At 38.2% G+C, this 23,508-nt stretch overlaps 1 protein-coding gene across 7 annotated transcripts in view; it reads right to left on the bottom strand.

Annotated features, from left to right (window-relative positions):
* The window catches only part of GTF2I (general transcription factor IIi), a 77,863-nt gene that overhangs the window by 2,447 nt on the left and 51,908 nt on the right, over positions 1-23,508 (bottom strand). For 6 of the 7 annotated variants that reach the window (XM_074923146.1, XM_074923149.1, XM_074923151.1 and 3 more), the window contains 19 exons: positions 23,025-23,083; positions 19,141-19,212; positions 18,258-18,441; positions 17,879-17,937; positions 15,497-15,568; positions 14,817-15,000; positions 14,260-14,318; positions 13,481-13,564; positions 12,898-12,990; positions 11,221-11,286; positions 10,216-10,399; positions 9,609-9,661; positions 8,594-8,704; positions 7,729-7,812; positions 6,732-6,915; positions 5,748-5,776; positions 4,269-4,337; positions 2,908-2,946; positions 346-420 (listed from right to left, as the gene is read on the bottom strand). In XM_074923146.1, the coding sequence (XP_074779247.1) occupies positions 362-420; positions 2,908-2,946; positions 4,269-4,337; positions 5,748-5,776; positions 6,732-6,915; positions 7,729-7,812; positions 8,594-8,704; positions 9,609-9,661; positions 10,216-10,399; positions 11,221-11,286; positions 12,898-12,990; positions 13,481-13,564; positions 14,260-14,318; positions 14,817-15,000; positions 15,497-15,568; positions 17,879-17,937; positions 18,258-18,441; positions 19,141-19,212; positions 23,025-23,083 (1,744 nt within the window). In that variant the 3' untranslated portion in view covers positions 346-361. The remainder of the gene's footprint in view (positions 1-345; positions 421-2,907; positions 2,947-4,268; positions 4,338-5,747; positions 5,777-6,731; positions 6,916-7,728; positions 7,813-8,593; positions 8,705-9,608; positions 9,662-10,215; positions 10,400-11,220; positions 11,287-12,897; positions 12,991-13,480; positions 13,565-14,259; positions 14,319-14,816; positions 15,001-15,496; positions 15,569-17,878; positions 17,938-18,257; positions 18,442-19,140; positions 19,213-23,024; positions 23,084-23,508) is intronic. The other variant, XM_074923152.1, reaches the window with a different exon arrangement.

Below are 23,508 nucleotides of genomic sequence, written 5' to 3'. Positions count from 1 at the left end.
ACCATGTCAAAGCTCTTCGTAAACAGATTCCCTAAGCTTTCATTTACTCTGCCTCTGAGGTATGTAATTACCATCACCCATTTTTATTTATAGGCCACATTTTCCTGGGACTGACTGCCTCACAACTTTGAACACTGTGTGCTTTACACTGTATTTGGATAAGGTAATGAAAACATCCTACATTTTGTAAGTGAGAACCGAGACAAATAAAATAATTCACAAGTAAAGGACTGGCACCTTGTGCCATTCACAGTCCTGTATCTCAGTCCTCTTCTCCTCACGCAAAAATATAAAAATATTATTCTTTGACAGGTGTTGACTTCAAGAAATGCTAAATTCTTTTACCTAGTATTGATGAGATCTACCACGTTGGGTCTGGTTCTTGCTTTATTTGAGAATTTTCTTCTGTTTCCGTAACATCTGTTGAAAAAGTAGTAATGAATGAAGAAAAAAGGGAACTTCCCAGCCAATTTTGTTGTTATTGTTGTACTTAAGTAAAAAATTAAGAAAATATAAAAACGTTAATTTACCCTTTTAAACTATTAACAAAAAATAAAAATTTATGCACAACAATCTGATTCTGTGAAAATGACCATTTCACTTCAATGTAAAGCAGCTTGGGATCTTAGAGCACTCTAGTGCTCTAAGTTTTTAAAGAGCAGAAATAAAAATTGCTATTAGAAGCGTATGAAACTTAAAAATGCTTTTTGTGTAGCTGAAAGTCACTGAGCTGAAAAGGTGCTTAATCCAAAAAGGAAACAACACATAATTCGTGAAAAAATGTCAGATATATCACTGGTTTGGTCTGCATCCTGCTCTTCATCCTCCTCCCTCCTCTGTGTCAATCCCCAGCACCATTCCTTCCTTCAACCACCTCATCGGATAGGCGATGCTGGGTGAAGCTTTTCAAACCCTCACAGCTAAGTCTGTAGCTCATGACTCCAAATACAACAGGCATGAGCACTGTTTCACATTTTTTAAGATGCCATCTTCCAAAGTTAGCTAACAACATCTGAACCTACTTGTGCTCAGATGTTGTTACCTTCTGGGTTAGTTATTAAACACAGCACTGTTTTTCAGATTTTTCTTCCCATCTCTTCTCAACTACATACAGACTTCCACATTATTGTATTTCAATCTGTCAAAAAAAAAAATTTGACCCTAGCTAATTTTTCTTCTTCAGTGCACAGTATTGCATAAGAAGGTGTTACGATATGCTTAAAAAAAGAAATAAATTTTATCTTGTTGGCTAAAGCATTCGTCACCTTTTGATTTTTTTTTTCATTTCCAGGAAACTTAATTACAAAATCTTTGCTTTTTCTTGTTCACAGGGACGCCTGGAGGTAAATCAAAGAAATCATGCCTGTATAGTACTGTATATATGAGCCGGAGCCTGATATTGTTCTTTTTATAAACAAAGAATAAGATGGAAAGAAATTGGTTTTTCACTGAAGTTGTTTGGAACGTTTGGGGCTAGGGTAATTCATCACTACAAAGTCAAGCCATTTCACCACATGATCATTTTATACCTTCCAGCCTAGTTCTGAAGTGATTTTGAGATCTTTAGCAATTACATGCCTTTTCTCAAGATCATTCCTCTAGTTATGGGGTCCGAATCCAGTTTTGGATGACAAATTCAAAACCATCACTTTGAAGGCCCATAGCTAGATTTCCTCCACATGAAGGTATTTGGGAACAACTGTCTCTCTCCATCATCTAACAACTTCAGTGGTCCCACATAGGTCCAGCATTACAGACAGCTATGTCCCAGCTTTCAGTAACTTAAAATCTGCAGCTCAGCTCTTCTGTGACTCTAACACTTGCCTTCTTTTTGTCTTGATTGCTGCAAGAAGATTGATCTATACTCTGAGACAAAGACCTACTTGTAATACTCAGAGGGAACCTGTAACTGAGCTTGCAACAGTAGTTCTGGTTGTGCGTGTGTGGCTTTTCTCTGAGTTCAGTGACATGACAGAGGAACTGAAGCAGTGGAGACTGGAGAAGAACAGGAGTGCTGAGTTTTGCTGCTTTCTCTTTTGGGGCACAGAAGCAGGATTAGGGAATGAACTTGAGGGTTTTAGGATGACAAGTGCTGATGCACAGCAGCCTCCATCCCGGTGCCATTGGCTACGCTGCTCTCAAGCTGCTACTGACACATCAGAGAGCCCTGGCACAGACTACCTGGCACAAAACCAGCACCCTGTCAAACGGTCACAGCACCTCAGATCCTCTGTGTCAGCCATGCCAGAGGCAGCCACAGCTATCCAGGCCATGCTGACAAGCCGGGGCTACAGCAGAGGCAACATTTACAGGACCAGAGCACACAGCAGACAACTGCATCCCAACTCTCAGGTCAGTTCAGTATTCCTAATGCTCCAAGACCGTAAGCAAAAAGCAGAGAGTGGGTAGACTCCTTGGCCTCACATATATCAACATCTGAAAAAGATACAACTCAAGTATATTCTTGGACAACAGGAAAGTTGGTTGTTTTCCAGAGCTTAAGTTCTGGAAGAACACCACCACTCCCCTCCTCTCCCAGCACAGTACATTCAGGCCAATACACCATTAAAATTTCCTGATGATGGCAATCATTCACTTATAAATTGTGGAAACTACTGTGCTGAATAACTCAGGATATGAGCAATCACTCAAAGCCTATATATAGTCATGACTCACCAACCAAGAACAACAATTCATAAAACTCCTTTGTAAAATTACTTGAATAATAACTTCTGCTGCAGAGTATTTTTCACATGATGCAGCATGATATTAGTACAGATGAAAAAATGCCCTGGAAACCAATAAAAGCCCTTGTTTTGTTTTGACTGACTGTTCTCCTTTAAAAAAAGATGCAACTTTGTTCAAAATTAAATTATTTGTTGGTAATAACTGAAGACAAATACTTACCTCCTACAGGTAGTTTTATTTGGCTTGGTTCAGCTGGCTCTTAAATGAAAAAAATATAGTCAAATGAGTATGAATATAGTTTCAACAATATGATAAGTTTCTTAGAAAAATTAGGGAAATTAAGTTTTCCCTGAAAAAAAAAAAGCACCTCATTTTTTCTCTTATGATCAGACTCAAGTATCTTTGACACCCAAACATTTATTACATTAAACTACCTAACATCTTCTCTTCCGATTACAGTTCACTGTGGCAGACATATCACCGAGTTCTAGTGGAATATATCATGCACTTGCAAGGAATATACCAACTTTGGAACAGCTTTACTGAAACCACTTAAATATAAAATGGTTTTAATAAGTCATCACTTCTGGTTAGTATTGTCTTCAATGGTGAGAATGTGTATTTTGGGGGAGAGGGGGAAGGTGCAGAATAAAGGGCAAAAAGTACGTTTTATTCCACATTGATTTTTCTATTATCTACACATTGATGAATTACAGGTGGACAGGTGCTGGGAAAGCCATTTAACCTTCTTAACACTGCGGGTGAGATAAGAGACTACATCACTGCCATCAGCAGTGATTTTCCTCCCTCCTACCACCTCCAAACTAAATAGAAGAGCCAGTGGTTTCCTTTATAATTATTTCCACCATGAAAGTGTCCTTTACTCTTAAAATGCTTATCAAGTATTTTCTCTTGTTTCCCAGTTTCTTTCAGTTAAAAATTATTCAGTCAATTGCAAAAGTCTTTCCCGCAGTAAACCAACTTGGGATACGTATTTTTGAAGTGTCTGCAAACATTTAGAAACTATTTTGAGTCGAAAGGAAGTTGCTCAACTACATTTACTTTAGCTATTCATAGCTTTGAGCTAAGTTCTCCATCCAGACTAAGATAGGTGATGTGTGTGCAGTCTAGACACAGTCTAGCAGGGATTAGAGCTGTGCAGGGGGCAAAAATTCCATCAAAACCCCTTCTAGGTTCTTACATGTTACACAGGCAAACTTAATTTGGCTGAACACCTATCTGGTACAGACACACATACTTTGAGTTAAGCAGACATCAATAAATGGACACTGAATTGGGTTTATATATTGCCCCTACTAATCCTTCTTTGTAGATGAGTGAGCTGAAAAAATCAAGGAACACGCCAATGACACAGCTTGAAGGAAGGAATGGCTCTTTCTATTAATTTATTAATATTTAATAGCTATAAAAGTCACCGTCGCACACCATCTGTCAAAATAAAATGGCTCATCATGAGCCGTGAGTACTCACGACATGACTACTAATACCATCTGCCAATGAGATCAAGAACTCCATACCCTACCCCTCCCTGCAAGGACACGTGTCACGCTCCGCATCACCTGGTGGTACTGGCGCTGCTGCTGCCGGTGCTGCTGGTGGTGCTTCTGCTTCAGCTTTTTCCATCAGCTCTAAGATTAGACATGATCAGTGTTTGAAAATGGTCCACATGTAACACAAGGGCAATCTTACTTCTGGAATTTGCAAATCCTGAAACTTGTTGCATGAACACTTTGTGACTGAGCTGCAGATCAGTATTTTTTCCTTACAGAAAAACCACTCCCTGTCTAGCTTCCAAGCACCAAAAATTTCCTTTTAAGTTCCCACATGTTCTTCAGCAGAATAAAGCATCATACTTGTAAGCAGTAGGCTCAGAGCCTTTCAATCATTCACCTTAGTATCTATCAACATCAGATCATTTTGACATAATTAACAGACATGGATAATGCATAACCCCACATGTTCAACGACCAATCTGCTCCTCCAGTGACAGAAGATGAGCAGATATCTGTGTTGCCTTTACTCAGCACGTTAGCTAGCCTCAGTCCCAACACATGCTGACAGTTATGCTGGATAGACAAGCGTTTATTAGATTCTTTAATTTCTAATGCAATTCCCTGGAAATGCCATTACACACTTAGCTGCCTGGAAGGTTCTCTCTTACACAGGGATCTCTTTCCCACCTACGAAGGTGTGCCTAGGACTGGCGAGCAGGGCAATGTGAGTTACTAGCTATAGTATCTTCCTGGAAACACTTTATACTTGCAGTTCACAGACCTCAGCATGCTAGCTGGAACATACTGGTGGCTGGATGCAAATGAACAGGGTCACTAAGGCTCAGGCTGGGTAAGGACAAATTGACAACAGTAGGTTATTTGGCTTCTGAATTTCTAATCTGACATTGGCTCAGAAAGAACATGACGCAAGGGACACTGTAATGACAGTGTTTTGCAGTTTGTTTTTTTCTCTTAAATAAGATCTAAAAACCAGGTCACAATTATTTTAGGCAACTGAAAATACTAAGATCTTTCCCACACTCCTGAAACAATTTCATTAACGTGGCCAAATTGGCCACAGCACTTCAGGTTAATTACACTCTGCCTCTCTAAACTGTTACAGCTTCAGTAGAACACAGAATTTTTCACTGGAACACAATTGTGCAGCTACCAGAAAGCTCTTGCTTATTAACTGCTACTGCAATGGATCCGAACCTAAAATGTAGGCACTCCCATGTAAGTCTGCTGCTCAGTCAGGGTCCTAAATCTCTTTGGGACTCTGCAGCTGAAAAATATGAAATCAGTGTCTTGCATTTTCATATAAAAGTTAATGCTAATCTTATAGTGTTCTGTAAATTTATCATACCGCTCTCAAGTTAACTGCACATGCACGTTTAGTTAGGAAATCTTAAATGAGACAGACACGGACAAAAGTTATACATAGAACTTAACCTCTGTGGAGCCTCTGCCACTAAGTCAAAATGTAGAAAGCAAATCTTGTTGAGTTACAAAAATACGTTTGCCGTCAGTGTCTCAAATACTTACGATTGTTAATCACAAGTCCTGGAAATGGTCTGTAAATAAAATGAAATAAAATAAAATGTACTGATAGGGTCTCCCTCCCAAGGCAATCTCATTTAACCTTCTGTAACAGAGATATGTGAAAAAATGAACATAAAGTTGAACAAAACAGAAAGAACCATCATAGTAGCTCTTGGGCACTGTGGTTCGTTCACTAGCATTTTGAAAAGTAACGTACATAGGAAAATATTAAGTCCTTGAAATTTTGCCCTCTCTGAACTGAAGGTTTTAGACTCCTGTGAAGCAGTCTATGATTTGATGTTACATAAACCGATACATTTTTATTTTCAATTCTTGAACTCTTTAGTATGATACCAAAGTTTCATCTATTCTGCTTCATGCATACAAATATACTTCACATATACGTGTCCGTATATGTGTCTATGGAAATCGACATTAAAAAAATTCACTTACCTTGTAATTGGACAATATTTATTTTTAATTATTGTAGATAAACTCAAATTTGTAGGGTAAAACACAATTTATCGAAGAGCTGACCTTGACTCAGAATTCTTAACACAACTGAAATATTTTAAAAATATTAATAGTAATACTACTACAAACATGCTGTTTACTGTTAAGAGCCAACAAGCTCTGGACTTGTCTCAAAACTTGATCTTATAAACGGGAGATCGAGGCCCACAACACTTTAGGACTCTGTTGTATAATGACTTGATTTCAACTCAAAAGACAGCTTGCTGTAATATACAGTATTAATAATGTACCTTTTGGCATACTAAATTGGATGTGTCCTCCAAAGAGCTACCATCTTCATTCATGCTATGAACATCTGGGCTTCATTTGACCTGATATATGGTTACACAAAAGAGCCAACATCTTCCACTATTTAAATGCACTGCAACTTCTACTCTTTAAAATCTCAATTTATTTGTGCTACATGGCTGTCCTAGTAACATCTGCACAATCTAATCAATGGCAACTACGTACCGAATGACAGTAAATTTGATAAACTCTGCTGATTCCAAGATCTTCCTCATTGAGCTGATTTCTAAATAACTGGGAGCTTTAAACACCACACCAGGAGGCATCCCATCCACCACCACACAGCCAGGGTTGATAGTGATTTTTCTGTATGGAACTTTCACAGGAAAATTCATGCCAATGGCTTCACCTAAGTAAGAGGGGGCATGTTTATTTTCAAGTCTACATGTTTACAATCACATTGAAGAAAAAGTCCTCAGACAATTAAGAAACTAAATGCATCCAAGCTTTCTATCACGTCTGCAACTATGAACATTCAAGTAACAATGAAACCATTACAGTGTCAGAAACAGAAGTTTTGGATTACACTCATGAACATCACTATGAGAGCATTAGTTAGGACTCCAACTCTGACATCTCACCATATGAAGAACACAGGTTTTGTTTTCCTGAAAAAAAGGTATAGAACAGAATATCTAAGGATATCTACATGAAGAAAAACAAAGTGTTTCCTGCAATGCCATGAAAGGCAATTCAACACAGCACTATTGAAGGAGTTTCAGATAAAAAACCTCAGGTCATCATTGCTGTACAATGCAAATACAAAGTAAACAATAAATATATACCCAGCAAAAAGGTTAAGTTGTATTTTTAAAATTACTCTAGTCCCAAGCATTAAGAAGTCAGGATTATGAAGCCCTAAGAAGAATCACAGATTGCCAGCAACATAAATATTTCATCCATGTTTACACAGAAAGAAACAGGAAGGGACACACACATGCACATATAAAGCAAACTATGCTCCTAGGATTTTTTGTTTAAAAAATCCCAGACAACCTACATCAGTTAGATTGTTTCTGAAGTCAAAGCACAATGTTCATATACAATTCTCAAATTTGTTCATTTTAATGATATCATCCATGGTGATGATTCAGTAACTTCAATATGAACAGAATTAATTGCATTCAAACATATGTAAAAATGGGGAGAAAGAAAGAATTACCAAATTTCCGGCTAAAAAGATCATTCACTTGTTCTCTCAATTGTCTGGCCTTTTCTACTTTTGACAGTCGCTCGTTTTCATCATCTGGAAGGAATTGTTCAGCATCAGAATTAAGCAGGTTTTGTTTCCCTGAAGCTTATCATTGCATATTTACTCAAAGCAGGTACACCTGAGTGTTTCAAAACAGGTGCTGTCTTTGTTCCTAGTTCTTGCAATAACACAGAATTGTAGAAATACACAAAAACAGATGGATGCTTAGAAATTTGTGAGAAGCTTCAAGGTATTTACATAACCAACATTACATTTCCTGTCTAAGAGATTACTCTGTAAAATTAATCTAAAACCCCAAATTAAGTTTTATTTTCTTACAATACATCTAATGGTGAGGAAAGGTAAAAGAAATTTTAAAAAAATTCTATAGATGGCCACAGCATGCAATTTTCCTCACTGTTTCCAATGAATGTAATAAGTGCCCAAGAATGTAGCAACCGGCATTAAGACAAAGCATTCCAGTCTGCATGGTTATTCAATTCAGTCCGAGTATTGATCTCTTGAAGTTGCCAAGAAAATTGCAAATCAATATTTTATTTATTGCATGAGAAAAAAAATGGAAACATATGGATACTTGTTAACTAAAGGCTGGACCACGAATATTCTAGAGATGTCACTGAATAGGTATTTGTGAGTGTTAGAAAATATTTAACATCTTGGCAAAAAACAGCATGTTACATCATGCTCTTTGTTGACTGTACTTGTATTTTAGTGATCCAGCTTGACTGTAGGAAAAAACTTCATCAGACTAAACAAATGTCATGAAGAATATCCGCACAAAAAAGTATGATGTGAAACCAGAGAGTATACACACCCGGTATAGTTACTTGAATGATGTTAAGATCTTCAACACCTGCAGCTGTGTTCACCACTGTGTTTGTTGTGGTGCTTGCTGTATTGGCTGTATTAGATACATTAATTTTCCCTAAAAGTAAAGGGAATTAATTTTAAAAGCATTTGTAGAGAGCCCAAAATCTTCAGTGTCATATATAAAAATATTGCAGAATAACAGATATTTGCAAAGTTTTCAAAGCAGACACAGTTCCATTTTCAAGATGGGAGCAGCTTCCAATGAGATACTTATTGAAGGTACATAGACACTACTCTGACCTTCCAACCCAAGAGGAGAAAGAGCTAAATGAAAGATAATGTCAATCTTTAACTAGCTGGTTTTCTGAAAAGATTATTAAGGAAAAGAGTAAGTGGAGCATGTAATTTGGTATTTTAATTAACAGAAAAACCATAGCACTTGCAGTTAATTCAGTAACACCTACTGGTTCATGTGTTCACTGTGAGCATTCACAAAACAAAACACAGTTATATTTCTGAGCCACACTGTCCAGTGGTACAAACTAGCACAGTTCAAGTAACTCAGCAGTTTTGCCAAACCAGAGTAACAGACAATACTGTGACTCAAAATATTTAATCCATGACCTGCCTGACAATTTTCTACTGCCTATCTGCACTCCTATCTGTGCAGCACTTGTCATTTAGATGACCTACATATTAGGAGCAAATAATTTATCTCTAGACCTGAATTACTTCTGTGAATCATACATTACTGGTTACATTTTGATAAAAGGTACTAAAGAAGATATTAGAGGCATGATAATTGTGAACAACTTAAAAAAATTAATACTCCCTTCCTAAAGCTATATTAAACTGTAACTGGCAAGTGCTTTTCCCATCTTAAGAACAAACAAGAAAACAAACAAGCCAATGTAGAATGAATCTTTCAGGAATTCCTTAACACCATGCAGCTCTCCTGATTTGTATTTAATCCTTGAAAAAGGCTGTTATCTAGAATGTCAAGCAGTTACAAAACTCACTTTGGGGGCTTCTAGCAGAACTTTCCTTAAGAGCTGCCTCAAACATCTCACGCCTGCAAAGAGATCAAATGTTTCATGTACAATAATAAAATTACATTAATCAACATTAAAGAAAATGCATTTTTCTAATATTAATTTACTGTAGACAGGAACTAAGTGATATCCTCTCAGCCAAAGAGCCAGTCAAGAATGCAATGGCTGAGGCACTCCACAACTTCTCTTGCCACTGTTTCGACACTGGCACATAGGTATCTAAATCTAGTGTAAACAAGAAAGAAAAATAAATTCTTGTAACTCCCAATATATGAATCTCTACTTCTCAGCTCTTAACTGCCAGCAAGTTTTATGAGTAACCCACAAGCATTCCACACAGTAGGAACTAAACCAGTGATGTGATAACCGAAATGGGAAAGAAACCTGGGCTTGCTCTTCCTCCCAAAACAGGTTGTGTCTTTCAGAACAAGAGCTATCTGACCATTTCCTCATTTACTAAAAATATTCCAGTGTATATTTTATAGACTAATTTAGAAACTCAGCAACACAATTTCATTTTTTGGTCTACATTTCAGTTCTTGTAGAATAGATAGGATATATGGGAGAGTCTTACTTTTTAATAATGAATTTTATCTTAGATCTGTTTCTCAGGATTTTCTCTAGTCTTGGAATTCCAAAAGTAGAAGGTCTGCGGAATGGCACCCCCTCAGGTAGTCCTTCCACGTAGAAAACCTCCGGGAAGGATTCAAACAATGCAAATGGCACCTTCACTGGTTCAGTCAGCCCTAGCGCCTCCCCTGAAATGCAACAGAGCAAATAAGCTACCAGCTAGATACCAGATGTATATAGAAGGAGGAAAACCTCAGGTATAAACAGTATATAATAGTTGGCACATACATACTAGATTAGGTAGAACCAACAGGCTTTGCCTTTTTCGGTTACAGCTATGAGTAGGCAGAGAGAAAATTAACAGTCTTCTGTTGCAGTAAATGTGTTCATATTTTGCAGTTGAAAATTAATAATCTGCAGTCGGTTTATGCTACTGGCTTGATCTGCATACAAGACTATCCCATTTGTACTCCACTTTGTTACCAGCAATGCATTCTGTCTCTGTCAGAGAACAGCAGCAAGGGCAGGTGAGATTAGTGCTCTTGTTCCAAAAACTGCACTCAGAAGTCATTACTTCCAGAAGTCATTAGCTTCCCAGCAGCCTGCACTGCCAGCGGCGCTGGGATACACTGAGGCACATCTCTCCAGATACATCCGGAGCACTGAGTCATGCAGAAGCTTAAGTCATACCAAGTCCCATTCATAAGTGGAGTGAGGAAAGCTTAAAAAGATGTGCCAGGATGTAAAGTGACTATGTCTCTGGGTCATTAAAGAAGTAGTAATCCAACCACAACTTCTCCATTTCCAAACCCAAATAAAATAACTAGTGGAACTGCGACACAAAATTGCAAGCGACCCTTGTGAGAATGAACTCAAACAAGAAGTTGCCTAGAGTACACAAGGATTGCAGGACCTTTGGAATAAACATGCGAACATCTCTCTCATGCATCTAACTGCATGTTCACAAGAAAGACATCTCAGCGAAAAAAAAAAGCATCAATAAACTTACCACATTTTTCATTAAAAAGATTTTCAACTTTCTGCTTTAAGTCAGTGATCTTGGCATTCCACGCCTCTGCCAGGAAGAAATTGGAAGAATTAAATCAACACTCACACAATCAATTAGTCCTGGAAGAATATGTTTTTTAAAATGTAAATAGGTTATCAAGCATAATTATTAAACTATGACAGTAAAATGCACAAAATGGCTTTCATTCTGCAAATGGCACTGAAACTTTCTGCTGCAGTCTAAACCTATGGCCACATCAATCCTCACTTTCCTACAGCTTTGAAAGATACAGATTCTAGATAAAGCAAGGGCAATTAAAATTGAGATTTATTCAAGAGTGATCCAAATTCACAGTATCAGGCAGCATAAAATCTGAACCAGCACTCAAAACAGTGGCAGAAAAGTTTTTCATATGTTCAGTGTCATAGCCCTGAAACACATGCCTCTCTTGAGAACGATAAACTCCATTATAGTTTCAACTTCAGTGGGGTTAAGATTACGTGTCCATCTAGCCAGGCATTTTGTGACGGTGATCAGCAGCAATTCATAAACCAGTTTACTTGTGGCTGCAGTAAGTGTTCTGTCTGTAGCCGGTCTACAAAACTGAAAACTCAGTTGGAAGTTTAAAGAAGTTGCATACTTAAAAAAAAAAATAGCCTAAGTCTAACAATAACAAGCAAGAAAACTGTATGCAACTCTGAAGATGAATACTGCCCATGCCAAAAGGAGCGGCCATATCAAATCAGTATCTTCTATTCATTCTAAACAGGCTCCGTAGGAGTAAGGAATTCCTTTGTTTCACATTTTGTGACAATATGGCTAAAAAGAAAGTGTGTGGGACAAATACAATAAAACAAAGAACAACAAACTCCTACATAAATAAAAGCAAATAAACTCAGAATGTAAGGATGCTGAAAAAAAGGGTTTCATGAGACCTGGGAACTGCTTACAGTTACTCTGAATACAGTCATTCATCTCACCTCGCTATAAGGAGTTTCTCTGGGTTGCAAATTGACCCTGCTTTCAATGCAAAGATTTCTGTGCTAGAGTACTGCACACAGGCCTGGTCCTCCTCAGCCTAAAAAGCTCTGTCCCAGTGCTAATGAACACAACTACATGGCTCCCAGTCCTGTCTGGGACTGATTTTCCAGACCCAGAGAGGTCTGTAACAGCAATCTTGCCAAATCAGCTCCAGCAGATCATGGCTTACTAGTGTTACTTCAAATCCTCCCTAGTTCCTACATACCGCTTGGATACCTCTGCACAGTGATGTTCAATATTTCAAGTTTGTGGAGCACTTAATCTTATGCACAATACCAGATTTCAGCTGGGTTTACGCAGTCTGGTGCACAGTACCACCAGAGAAGTCCTTCAAGGGTCTGCAGCACGGTGAAATAACTGAGTAGCAAAACTCTAAAGGGACTGATCCTGAACCCCAATTAGTAAGATCTAATGGAGTGATGCTGTATTTGTACAGCATTCTCCATACATCACCCAGGATTTCTGTGATGCAGATTATTCTACATGATGAACTGAATGTGCATGAAAACAAGAACTTCAGTCATTCACTACCTGTAGAATAAAACATGAATTCAAAATCTCTGTGATACGTAATCACCAGAAATTTCAATACCAACATTAACAGAACGCATGTGTGCTAATTCCCACAACATTTACCAAAAGAAAACTCTCTTCCTCGTGGCTTGAAACTCATATTGGACCCATTGGTTTGAGAATTAGTTCGAACGTCTGTTTGTGGGTTATTAGGACCTGTAAAAAGACATTAGAGACATGCAGAGAGCAGAAATAAGCTATCATACAAAAATAACAATGCATCAAACAGGATTACTGGAGAAAAATTAACTTCTGAATCAAGAGTAGAATAAAAACACCTTAAGAAGTTCTTCTAGGGTTGTATTTAAGCATTTGATATTACTGATCAATCTGTCATTTCTCTGCTCAGGACTACATCAGTTTCCACATCTCTGCTTGGAATAAAAGGCCCAAGCAAGCTGTCACACTCCAACATTTTACATAACCATCATCTGCACAGAATCCAGTATTGTTCAGAAGTGAAAAATAAAACTGTTTTTATATTAAAGAAATATAAATAAAATATATCTGAAGCCTTGAAATGAAACTGAGTTTGCTACATAAGGTGCATGTATAAGTTAATTATGGTCTATGAAAACAGAAGAACAGAATATATTAGAAGAACAGAAGAGCATTAGAAGAATATTTAATAATATTTCCTCCATACCTTCTTCAACAGTAACTTCAATCTCTGGGACCTCTGAATTGCCTGCAGGACTTCGTGACCTTTTTGAACTCTTTGGACTCATTGCTGGAAGTCAATATAATACAAGGTGTAATGCACGGTCTCTATAATGTATATGCTGCACAGCTAATGAAAAAACAGCTGTATTCTGAGAATTCCAACAGACTGAAGAATCACTTGTGTTTGTACTAAGTACAGCCTGCACTGTAAAATCTGAACAATACAGTGATGTTCACAGTCTTAAAAAGTAGGTTTAGTATTGTTGAAAAAGGCAGGTATAACACCTAAATTTTCACTCCATTAATACAGAAGAGACAACTGTTTTTTCTAAGTGTGTAGGACAGCTTTGGTACTTTTATTATCTAAGTTACAACATTATTAACTTCTGAACTTTTAAATAACAAACTTAAAAGACTTAATTTTTCTTCTTTTCTTACAAAACTTCATTGTTATTTACTTCAGTTCACACCTGTAAGTTAAATATGGTTTAGGCCTTTAATAGCAAAATAAAAGTTGTCAAAACTGAGTAAAATTCCATTTTCTGTACTGGAATAGTCTTAAGTTAAAAAAAAGATAAATTTGTTTTGAGTAACTTCTTCAAATAATAGCAGATTTAGAAGCAATTACACTAGATCACCTTAAATAGTGCCTTTTGTTTGTACCACCCGTATTTTTCAACCACAAAGATCTCTCAGCTTGCTAAAGAAGCAGAAAGTAAGTATTTATGAATTGATGGCAGCAAATAATACTTAATTGTCTACCTTTAGTGTTTATTTTACTAGCCAGTCCTGGAGGCAAATAGGAAGTGACAAGCTCAGGCCTAAAAGTTGAACAGAACACAATCCAATCAATTACATATATTAAAAAAAAAGCAGCAGCAAGATGTCACAAATTTGTTGGAATTCAGCTGAGTTTCAACCTACATAACAACAGTTCTCTATAATAAAATCCTGCTAGAAGCATGCGTGACTATCCACTATAACCACAAAAAGTTAGAAAACAAAGATACATATTCTACACTAATTTTTTTCGGGGTTTATTACAAGCAAAAAAAATAAAGAAAAAGAAGGGAAAAAAGGAAAAAAGCTTCCCAGTACAAGGCCATTTTTCCCCCTAGATCCTTGATGCAAGAAACATGCCATTTATACATTTATATAAATTTAATAAGGCAAGTATCTTTTTTGAGATAAAACACGTGCAAAATGCTTTCTGTTTCACGGAAACAGAATTTAGGTAGCATTTAAAGCCTAAAGTTGTTGGGAAGAAAACCCAAATAACTTCAAAATGAGGAGTAAAAATAACTGAATTACAAACATACTTTTTAACAACAAATTTGATTTTGCCACTCCCACGGACAATTCTTTCCAGGCGTGGAATTCCAAACCATGTGGGACTCCGGAACGGGATTCCTTCTGGCAAGCCTTCGACGTATAAGTACTCAGGGTTTGATTCAAATACAGGATAGGGAACTTTCACTGCCTCTGAAAGGCCCAGAGCTTGGGCTGAAAAGAAAGATTTCATGATAGTTCACACACTCAAATGGGTGGTATTTTATCTCAGCTGATTTTAAGAAGCTTGGCTTACAGAAGCGTTGCTACTCAGAGATAATTAAAAAAAACCACAGGAGAAATATTTAAATAAATTTTCTATTATTTTCTGTAGAATAACTGCAAATGGGGACCTGGTCCATTTTTGTTACAGATAACATCTAAGCCTGCAGTGCCTAGTATTTTCTTCAGAGAACTTTTTTCATCCAAAAGCTTTCTGTGCACATATCTCTTGTGACACAGCTGGAAAAACTACGGCCTAGGATGTTGTTATAAAGTAATTTATGTCAGTTATAGGGAAGAGCCAGCAAAAAGTACGTTAAGAGGAGTCAAGATTTCCATATTTGTCCTAGTACCTTTCTGATTTTTAAATAGGTACAGAAAAATTTAAAACTCTTTACAGATGAGTTTTAAAATGCAGCAGCAGTATAGAACAGGTCATTTAACTTACCAAACTTGATATTAAATATCTCTTCTACTTGCTTTCTTAGCTTTGTGATCCTGACGTTCCAATCTTCTTTTGCTAAAAACCAGAAATGGATATGTCAGACTATTACCAAGTTCTAGATAGAGGCACTTTCAAATGCATTTCTCTCAACATAAGAACTTTTAAACTAGCAACACAATCACGTCTGAGTAGACAAGGACACGCAATGAGTAATGACCACGGCAGTTAAATGATACGTGTAATTCCCTCTACATAATGGAAAATCTGTTTAAATGGTCGAGGGAGGAGATTCTCCCCTTCTGCTCAGCTCTGGTGAGACCCCCCTGCAGTGCTGGGTCCAGCTTTGGGGGCACCAACATCAGAAGGACATGGAGGCCACCAAGATGCTCGGGGGGCTGGAGCACCCCCTGTGAGGACAGGCTGAGAGAGTTGGGGGGTTCAGGAGAAGAGAAGGCTCCGGGGAGACCTTAGAGCGGCCTCCCAGGGCTGAAAGGGGCTGCAGGAAAGGGGGGAGGGACTCTTGGTCAGGGGTGTAGGGATAGGACGAGGGGTCACAGTTTTAAAATGAAAGAGAGGAGATTTAGATTGGATATAAGGAAGAAATTCTTCCCTGTGAGGGGGGTGAGGCCCTGTCACAGGCTGGCCCAGAGCAGCTGTGGCTGCCCCCTCCCTGGAAGGGTTCAAGGCCAGGTTGGACGGGGCTTGGGGCAACCTGGGCTGGTGGAAGGTGTCCCTGCCTGGAGCAGGGGGGTGGGAACTGGATGGGCTTTAAGGTCCCTTCCAACCCAAACCAGTCTCTGAGTCTATAATTCATTACTTTTCATCGTAACCCACAAATAACAATTAATTGCTACTGAGCTAAAACCATTTAGAGTTGTGGAAAGCATGCATGAAGGAAGTTATACAGAATTTTTTTGTCTCCAAATCATATTTTTGACTAACAAATTACCTGACCCTGTTTTATGTCCAAGCTTCTTGTACTTCCAAGGTAAGATGCATTGTTTTTTGCATTCTGGCCTACTTATTTGATAGATTTCACAGGTATTTAACACCTGCACATGTGTTTATACTTATTCACATGTTCTAGTCCTACTGGCAAAGGAATTAGATTGACTAATTTACTTAAAAAAGTTAAAATGTTGTTTGCAGATTATCTATTGAGGGCACAGAATCACTACTTTGCAACAGAGTAATATTTTGCTTTAAAAAAGGCCCATGTTCTTCAGCAACATGAAGTTTGCATCTGCAGTAAGAAGATCCTCAGCCTTTGCCTGAGAAAATGGTTTTCACTGGGCTCTAAGCCCAAGAGAACATTTGACATGTTTGCCTGTCTGATATCAAACCTCAGACCCTGGTAAACTTTCTGGGTACTGGTAATACCAGGCTCACCTGTGACAGTGAAAAATACTGAAGTAACTAATACAAAAAAGAAATGTTATTCCGAACATTCAAACAGTCTGAGTTTTAAGAATCATGACCACTGGATGTCAGTGCTTTCATAAAGAGGATTTTATTAGCTGCTTTTAATGCCATCATTGGCATCTTCATTGTCAAATAATTATACTGTCAAATTTGACAATAATTGGCGTTTTGGCAACAAAACAAGGGAAAAAAAAAAAGATGCTGCCTCATCCTTCTGCTCCACATTGAACAGTCTTTTCTACTGAGCTACCCTCTCGCTGAATATGAGCCTTTTCATAAAATCCAAACAAAATCCACAATACATTGTGATGATTTAAGATGATTAGTGATTACATTATTAAATTATATTTCCCTTTTTTTTTTTCCCCCCTGTAGCAAGCTTGACACAGACACAATTATTTCCTAAAGCTGTGGTTTGTTTATCCAGTGAAATGTGTGTGGAAAAACCTAGGAAGCCCTGAATCTCTGTTTGTGTACAGGTTCCTACTCCTAAAAAACCCTAGCAATACCTGGATTATACACTTCTGTAGCAAGAAAGTGCCAATACACTCCAATTCGGAGCGTTCAGAAGTAAAAAGCAATCTTACTCTTCTGTGTTAAAAGGCATGTCGTGCTTTAAAGAAGTCATTACAATTCCTTACCAACAGAGGCCTGAAAAAAGCCCAACAGTCAGCTGTGAAATGCTAAGGGGCTCCAGAGCTTTGATCCAGGCCAGGATAGTAACTCTGGTTCTCCCAGGCTGTGAAGGTGATCCATTCTAGTTATTCAAAGACAGCTGCACTGCACCACGATCCAGAAAGCCATACATGGTCATAATGACCAATTTATTCTTTTCAGACCTCATGAAGAGCATGTCAGCACACTCATCACAGAAGGGTTACTCCTTGAAAAATGTTGCACTGATCCAAATGTGTTTCCCCACCAAACCCTTCCATTCCCACTTGCAGACAGCACGTATCTTACCTGGGGCATTCACCCTGGGTTGAGTAACTTCAGTTGAGGTGACAGTTAGCAACTCTGGCCTGCAACCAGAAAACAATCTGCCCATTATTGATATAAAATAAATACTATTACTTATTATGACATGAATTGAAAAGTTTGGATTTTTGTATTATGTATTTCACACTTTGTGAACATGCTACAAAGATATTTTGGAAGACTTGTCTGGATTGCAAATACCCACTTTATAATCCAGAATGTTTATTCTGCCTATCTGGTAACTAGGGACCAAATGCTTCATGACTTAATGAAACCAAGTGCTTGATTACACAAAGGGTGTTTGTTTGGCCTCTTTCTCAAAAAAACCCAAACTGACATGTTTAGGCATTAAAACAACACTTACCTTCTGATCACAAATTTTATTCTGTTGCCTGCTTGAATTATTTTTTCCAGGCGAGGGATTCCATACCAGGAAGGACTCCTAAAGGGGATGTTGTCTGGCAGCCCTTCAACACAGAGGTCAGTAGGATGGGCCTCAAATTTCTGATACGGAACAGCTTTAGGCTCAGTGCTCCCCAAGGCCTCGGCTGTTAGAACAAAATACATCCAGTAAATGGACAGTTTGGCATCAACTTCTATTAGAAGCTAGGTAAAGCTACCAATTCCTCAGGCTGCTGCAACCATGATCTCAGAACCTGCAACAATGCAGGATATCTAAACCCAATGAAGTCCAAGCCTCAGCCCACTGAAAACATAAAAACTTACCATACTGTATCATGTTGCTATTGGGTATTCTCAATGTTAGTCTGAAAATTACTGGGTTCCTCACTGAGAGGTAATACAGTGGTTTTATCCAAAGTTTTAAAACTGTTATAGAACATCCTGCAACATTTTAATCTGGCTTTTATGAAGTTGCTTTTTATATTGGAGAGAACATAAAAATTAACCCAGAAACGTTCTAATACTAATTTTAATGATACTGCAATGGATATAAGTAACGAGTTGTTTTATTCACCAAAGGGAAAAAAATCCAAATAGGAAGGAATTGAGGGCAATTAGAAAAGTTGTACCTATAATACTTAACGGGTTTTTTTAACTATCAGTTTACCTTGTGTAAGCAGTAGAGTAATACATTCTTTTTCACTCAACTGCCAGGATTTTAGATATTTAGAAAAAAAAAAAAGAAGATCAAAGGTCTCATTCATGTAGACATTCAAAGGAAATAATGAAAGCAACTTTCAAGAAATACAAACCCATGAAAGAGAAGAAAATAATACTGTACGCACCAAACTTTTTACAGAAGAGTTGATCTACCATCTTTCTCAGTTTAGTGATTCTGGCATACCACTCCTCTTTCACTGTATTTGAGAATGACACAGAACAAGATAGACTAATTATATTTTGGTTATCTTTTTAGCCATTCAGTTTATAGCATGCATAGCCAACCTGCATTTTCAGGTAACGCAGAAAATACTATGCAGAAGAAATAGGGATTCAACTTGAAACTAGGAAAATTAATTATTGAAAAAAGTCAAAATATAAGAAAATCCATGACTCTTGCCACAAGATACACACAGTGCATTGGCATGAAGAGCTCCAATGCTTTCATCATCTGCTTCCAATCTATAGATCCCATTAGGAGACGGGATTATTTTTTTGCCAGTTTCATTTGCTAAAAAGTTATCTTCATATTCAGTGTAGAATTTGATATGCATATGGGATGAAAACTTGCTTTCAAGGAATTTTCATTAAGCACTGACAACCCCAAAGCAAGCTTTTACAACGGGTGCACATAGCAGTTTGCTCCTTGCTGTATATTCATGTTGAACTTCCAGCATCCATTTCCCCAATGTTCATGGACAATACTTTAAAAATGGTGATTCATAACTACATCAAATGACTCTAGGAATTTTGTAATTCTTCTTGAGATGCCAAGCGGCTTAGTTCCAACTCTCCAAAATGTTTCCTTGGTGCTCCTCAAGACATGAGTTAAGTCATAATTTAGACACAGAATCCAGTATGTGGTAGCTATGTAGATTAGCATATCCTGGTCAATAAACCAAGATTAAATACAGTTTTTCATAATTTTATCACTTGAGTATCTTTGCTTATTGGCCAATACACATGCAACTTTGGAGCTCACGAGACAAAGTTTTGCCCCTGAAGATAGTCATGAGTGAGTTCTGTTCCTCCAGCAGAACAGAGCACAACGATGACGTTAGTGCTGGCATATTTGGTAGGAGGAACAGTATCAGCTTTTGTTTCTGCTTTGTCACATGTGCTTGCCATTTGGGATTGTGACCAGTACCCCCCGTTCCCAAGCCCTGGTAATGGGCTGGGTAATGGCTTAACTAATGCCATTTCCTAAGGCAAGCTGCCGTTCTCTGTGACCGAGTGGGTCACATGTTCGTTCCCTTTCCCTTCATGCTCAGGCCCTGAAGATCCTGTGAACCAAGTAGACAAACCAAACAGATTTCTTCTTTGCCTCCCTATCAGCCTCAAGGTTCCTGGGCACCAGGCTGGTTACTCCCTTCCTCACCAGCCCTACAGTCCCAGGCAGCCGGCCAGCCCGGTGGTGATGTCCCTGGCGCGGAACAGGGAAGTGTAACAGCACATGGAGCACTGTCCATAAAATCAAGCAGTTACAAGTCCTAAGGGGAGAACTTGGAACAGAGCTGCTGCTGGACAGCAAGACCCACGGCTCCCCAGGGGCCAGAGACACCCCCAGCATCCTCTGAGGATTAAGTGGGTGACTCATCTTCTTTTATATCATTTTTGAGTCTAGATTATTATTGTTATATTGACATGTATTAAGATCTGACCCAATGTGCAAAGGGTTGAGGTGATTAGAAACCATAGGTTGTTTTATTGTAAGTTCTGTATTATGCTACTTATGAAGTATGCTACATTGATTCTGCTTGGAGAAATCCTGTGCCATTCTAATAATGAATTCTATGCTATACTAATTATAACATCCTGTTAAAAAAGAAACCTGTAACTGTAATTACCTTTAGTACTGTCATCATTCTGCCAAGGATCCCTAAAAAAAACATCCAACCCTCTCTGTTGCCTCAGTGTCAGGTGACAGGGATCAAAGTACATATCATACAAGGGGCTTTTTTTCCTTCTGAATATGTCTTTGTGACCAACAAGTGGAAACTAAGTCTTGAATAAGATACTGGACAGCTGCCACACTGTGGGTTTAGTCAGCACGCAGAGGCAACAGCTTCTGCTCCATAACTGCACTGCACCAGGGTGGGCTTCAGGGCTGAGGCCATTTCACAAAACCCTCCTGACCAGCCTGTTTTCCACAGGAACGCAAATACAAGTTGTCTTTCTTCTGTCAGCCAAAATACAACTTCTAGATTTGTCCCATTCCTCTCCTGCTGGGGACACAGGCTAGCAGGGACTATGGACAGAGCAGGATGTTGCAGATGGAGCTGCAAGGGCTGGTGCTACATAGCTCTCCTGAGATGGCAGCAGACATGTGGAGCAGCAGAGATGATGAGCTACTGGGAAAGAGGGAATCCAAACAGGGAGAACAGAAAACTGAGGGAAAGGAGGCTGACAGCTGCTGTCTTCTGAGCAGTGTTCCCTGAGAAGTTATCAACAGCTTTCACAGACATTCTCTTCTCAGAAATAATGCAGAGGTCACACATGAATATACCACCACCACGAGTTAGAGAAGACAAGCAACATAAAGTGACTGTTCATAACACTGTGCCATAAAAATGAATTACCACTGGTTTTCTTAGCTACAGGGGTTTTATGGGATAAGGTTCCTGGGCCCCAGGCCGATTATTCCCTTCCTCACCAGCCTTGCAGATGTACCTGCTTTCTCTTCATAATCAGAATAACCATCTTAAATATGACATAAACAACAGAGAAGAGGGCTAATTAAAAAACCCACATAAAGAGTACAGTTAAGGTTAAAACTTGGTCATTAGCCTACCTATTATTTCTGTAGTCAAATTTAGTGCTCAACAGAACAGGTTATTAAGACTTAAGACACTAGGTTAACTTATACCGAAGGAAAAGTTTAATTCCTACATATATGTTAAAGTGACATCTTTATGACATAATTTCTTTGCTTAATTTAATCCTTAATGTTCATTTTAAGTACAGTCTTTGATATACTTTTTACAACAGAAGACTATGAGTATAGAATGCAACAAAATGGTGCTGCAGTAGTGCAGATACTACCATTTATATGTTTGTGTCCCTGTCTGAACTAAGAATTTCTCTGGTATTAGTAAAATTCACAGTGCAACCAGGCTGAGATTGCCAGTTAGCATTTTGGGGCTGGGAGCAATTTGTTTGCTTCCATTGGTTCAGGCACACTTGGCTTAATTAGACAATTTTAAAAATGCCCTGAAGCTGAAGAGACAGTAGAATACAACTGAAGAGAAAAATAAGTCCAGGAAAGTAATTTATCAACTAGTGCCCATGCAAAGACACCATTCTTTCAAAACCTGTTGTGTTGGGTTTGGTTTTGTTTTGTTTTGTTTTTTTTCCAATGCTAAACTTTCTCCCTCACAGCTTTAGGGGAAATGAGTTCATGGGTGCAATTGTAACAAAAATCTATTCTTGTGGTCTTGTTTTTACATGGTCATTTTTGTTACCTTTGGATGGGTGCTCAATGGAGACAAAACATGTAAGAGCATGCATCTGCTGAAAAGTATTCCCTGATGGCTAAAGCGGTTAGAATGCACTGTCTTTGCACTACTACATGAAAAAGGGAGTCTCATCATCTGAGCAAGTCAGATTCTACAATAATGGAAGTCACTATAACCAGTACATTCATTAGCACAGTTCAGTTTATCAAATTTAGGCAAATACCATACACCGGCAATTATTCCATGATATAGATAGTTCCCTACCCAGTAAACTCTATCAACTATGGAAACTACTGCCTTTTCTCTATATCTCAATAGACCAACACTTAGCTCATTGTTTTTTTTTTCTTCTGGCCAGCTGAATCAAATCAGTTGATAGAGTGTTAATAACACTGGCTTAGACAGCCAGTGGAAAATTGCTGTCACTCTGTAGCCAAAGAAAATTCAGAACAAGAGGAATTATTTGCAATTTTTTATTAGCAAAGGCAAATGGTAGCCACCACTAAGACTGACAAATAGGAAACCATACTGTACTCACACATTTGAAGACCTACCTCCTGCAACTGGTTTGTCCAGTGGTACATCTTCTCGTGTCGAATTCAAAAGCTCATGCCTAGAAGATTTAAGATACATGCTTCAAAAGTGACATACACTTTGATAAACCAGAAGTTACAGCCTCAAGGTATCACTGAAGGATCAGAAAAAATACAACAGGGGACATCAGAATATCCAACATAAAATTCCAATTAACAAAGAGCTAGTTGGTACCCTACTGACAAAAACATTTTTCATACCTGATACCCATTATCCACTTGAGTCATAACATTTCACAGTAACATACAGATTACATTAAAATTATCTCTGAGGTCTAAGACACATTTAATCAGAAACAAAGATCCAAATAATCTTTAAAAATGAAAATCTCAAAGCAGACATTTTTGTTTCCCAAATACATATAGTTTTATCCATATTAGAACAACAAAAAACCTAAAGTTTCTGGCATTTCTCACAGAGCTCACCTCATTTTTGAGCTGCTCT

The sequence above is a fragment of the Athene noctua genome, chromosome 19 (assembly GCF_965140245.1).
Source record: "Athene noctua chromosome 19, bAthNoc1.hap1.1, whole genome shotgun sequence".
Taxonomy (NCBI): domain Eukaryota; kingdom Metazoa; phylum Chordata; class Aves; order Strigiformes; family Strigidae; genus Athene; species Athene noctua.
Note: the sequence above shows the minus strand (reverse complement) of the source record. Positions and strands in the feature narration are given on the sequence as shown.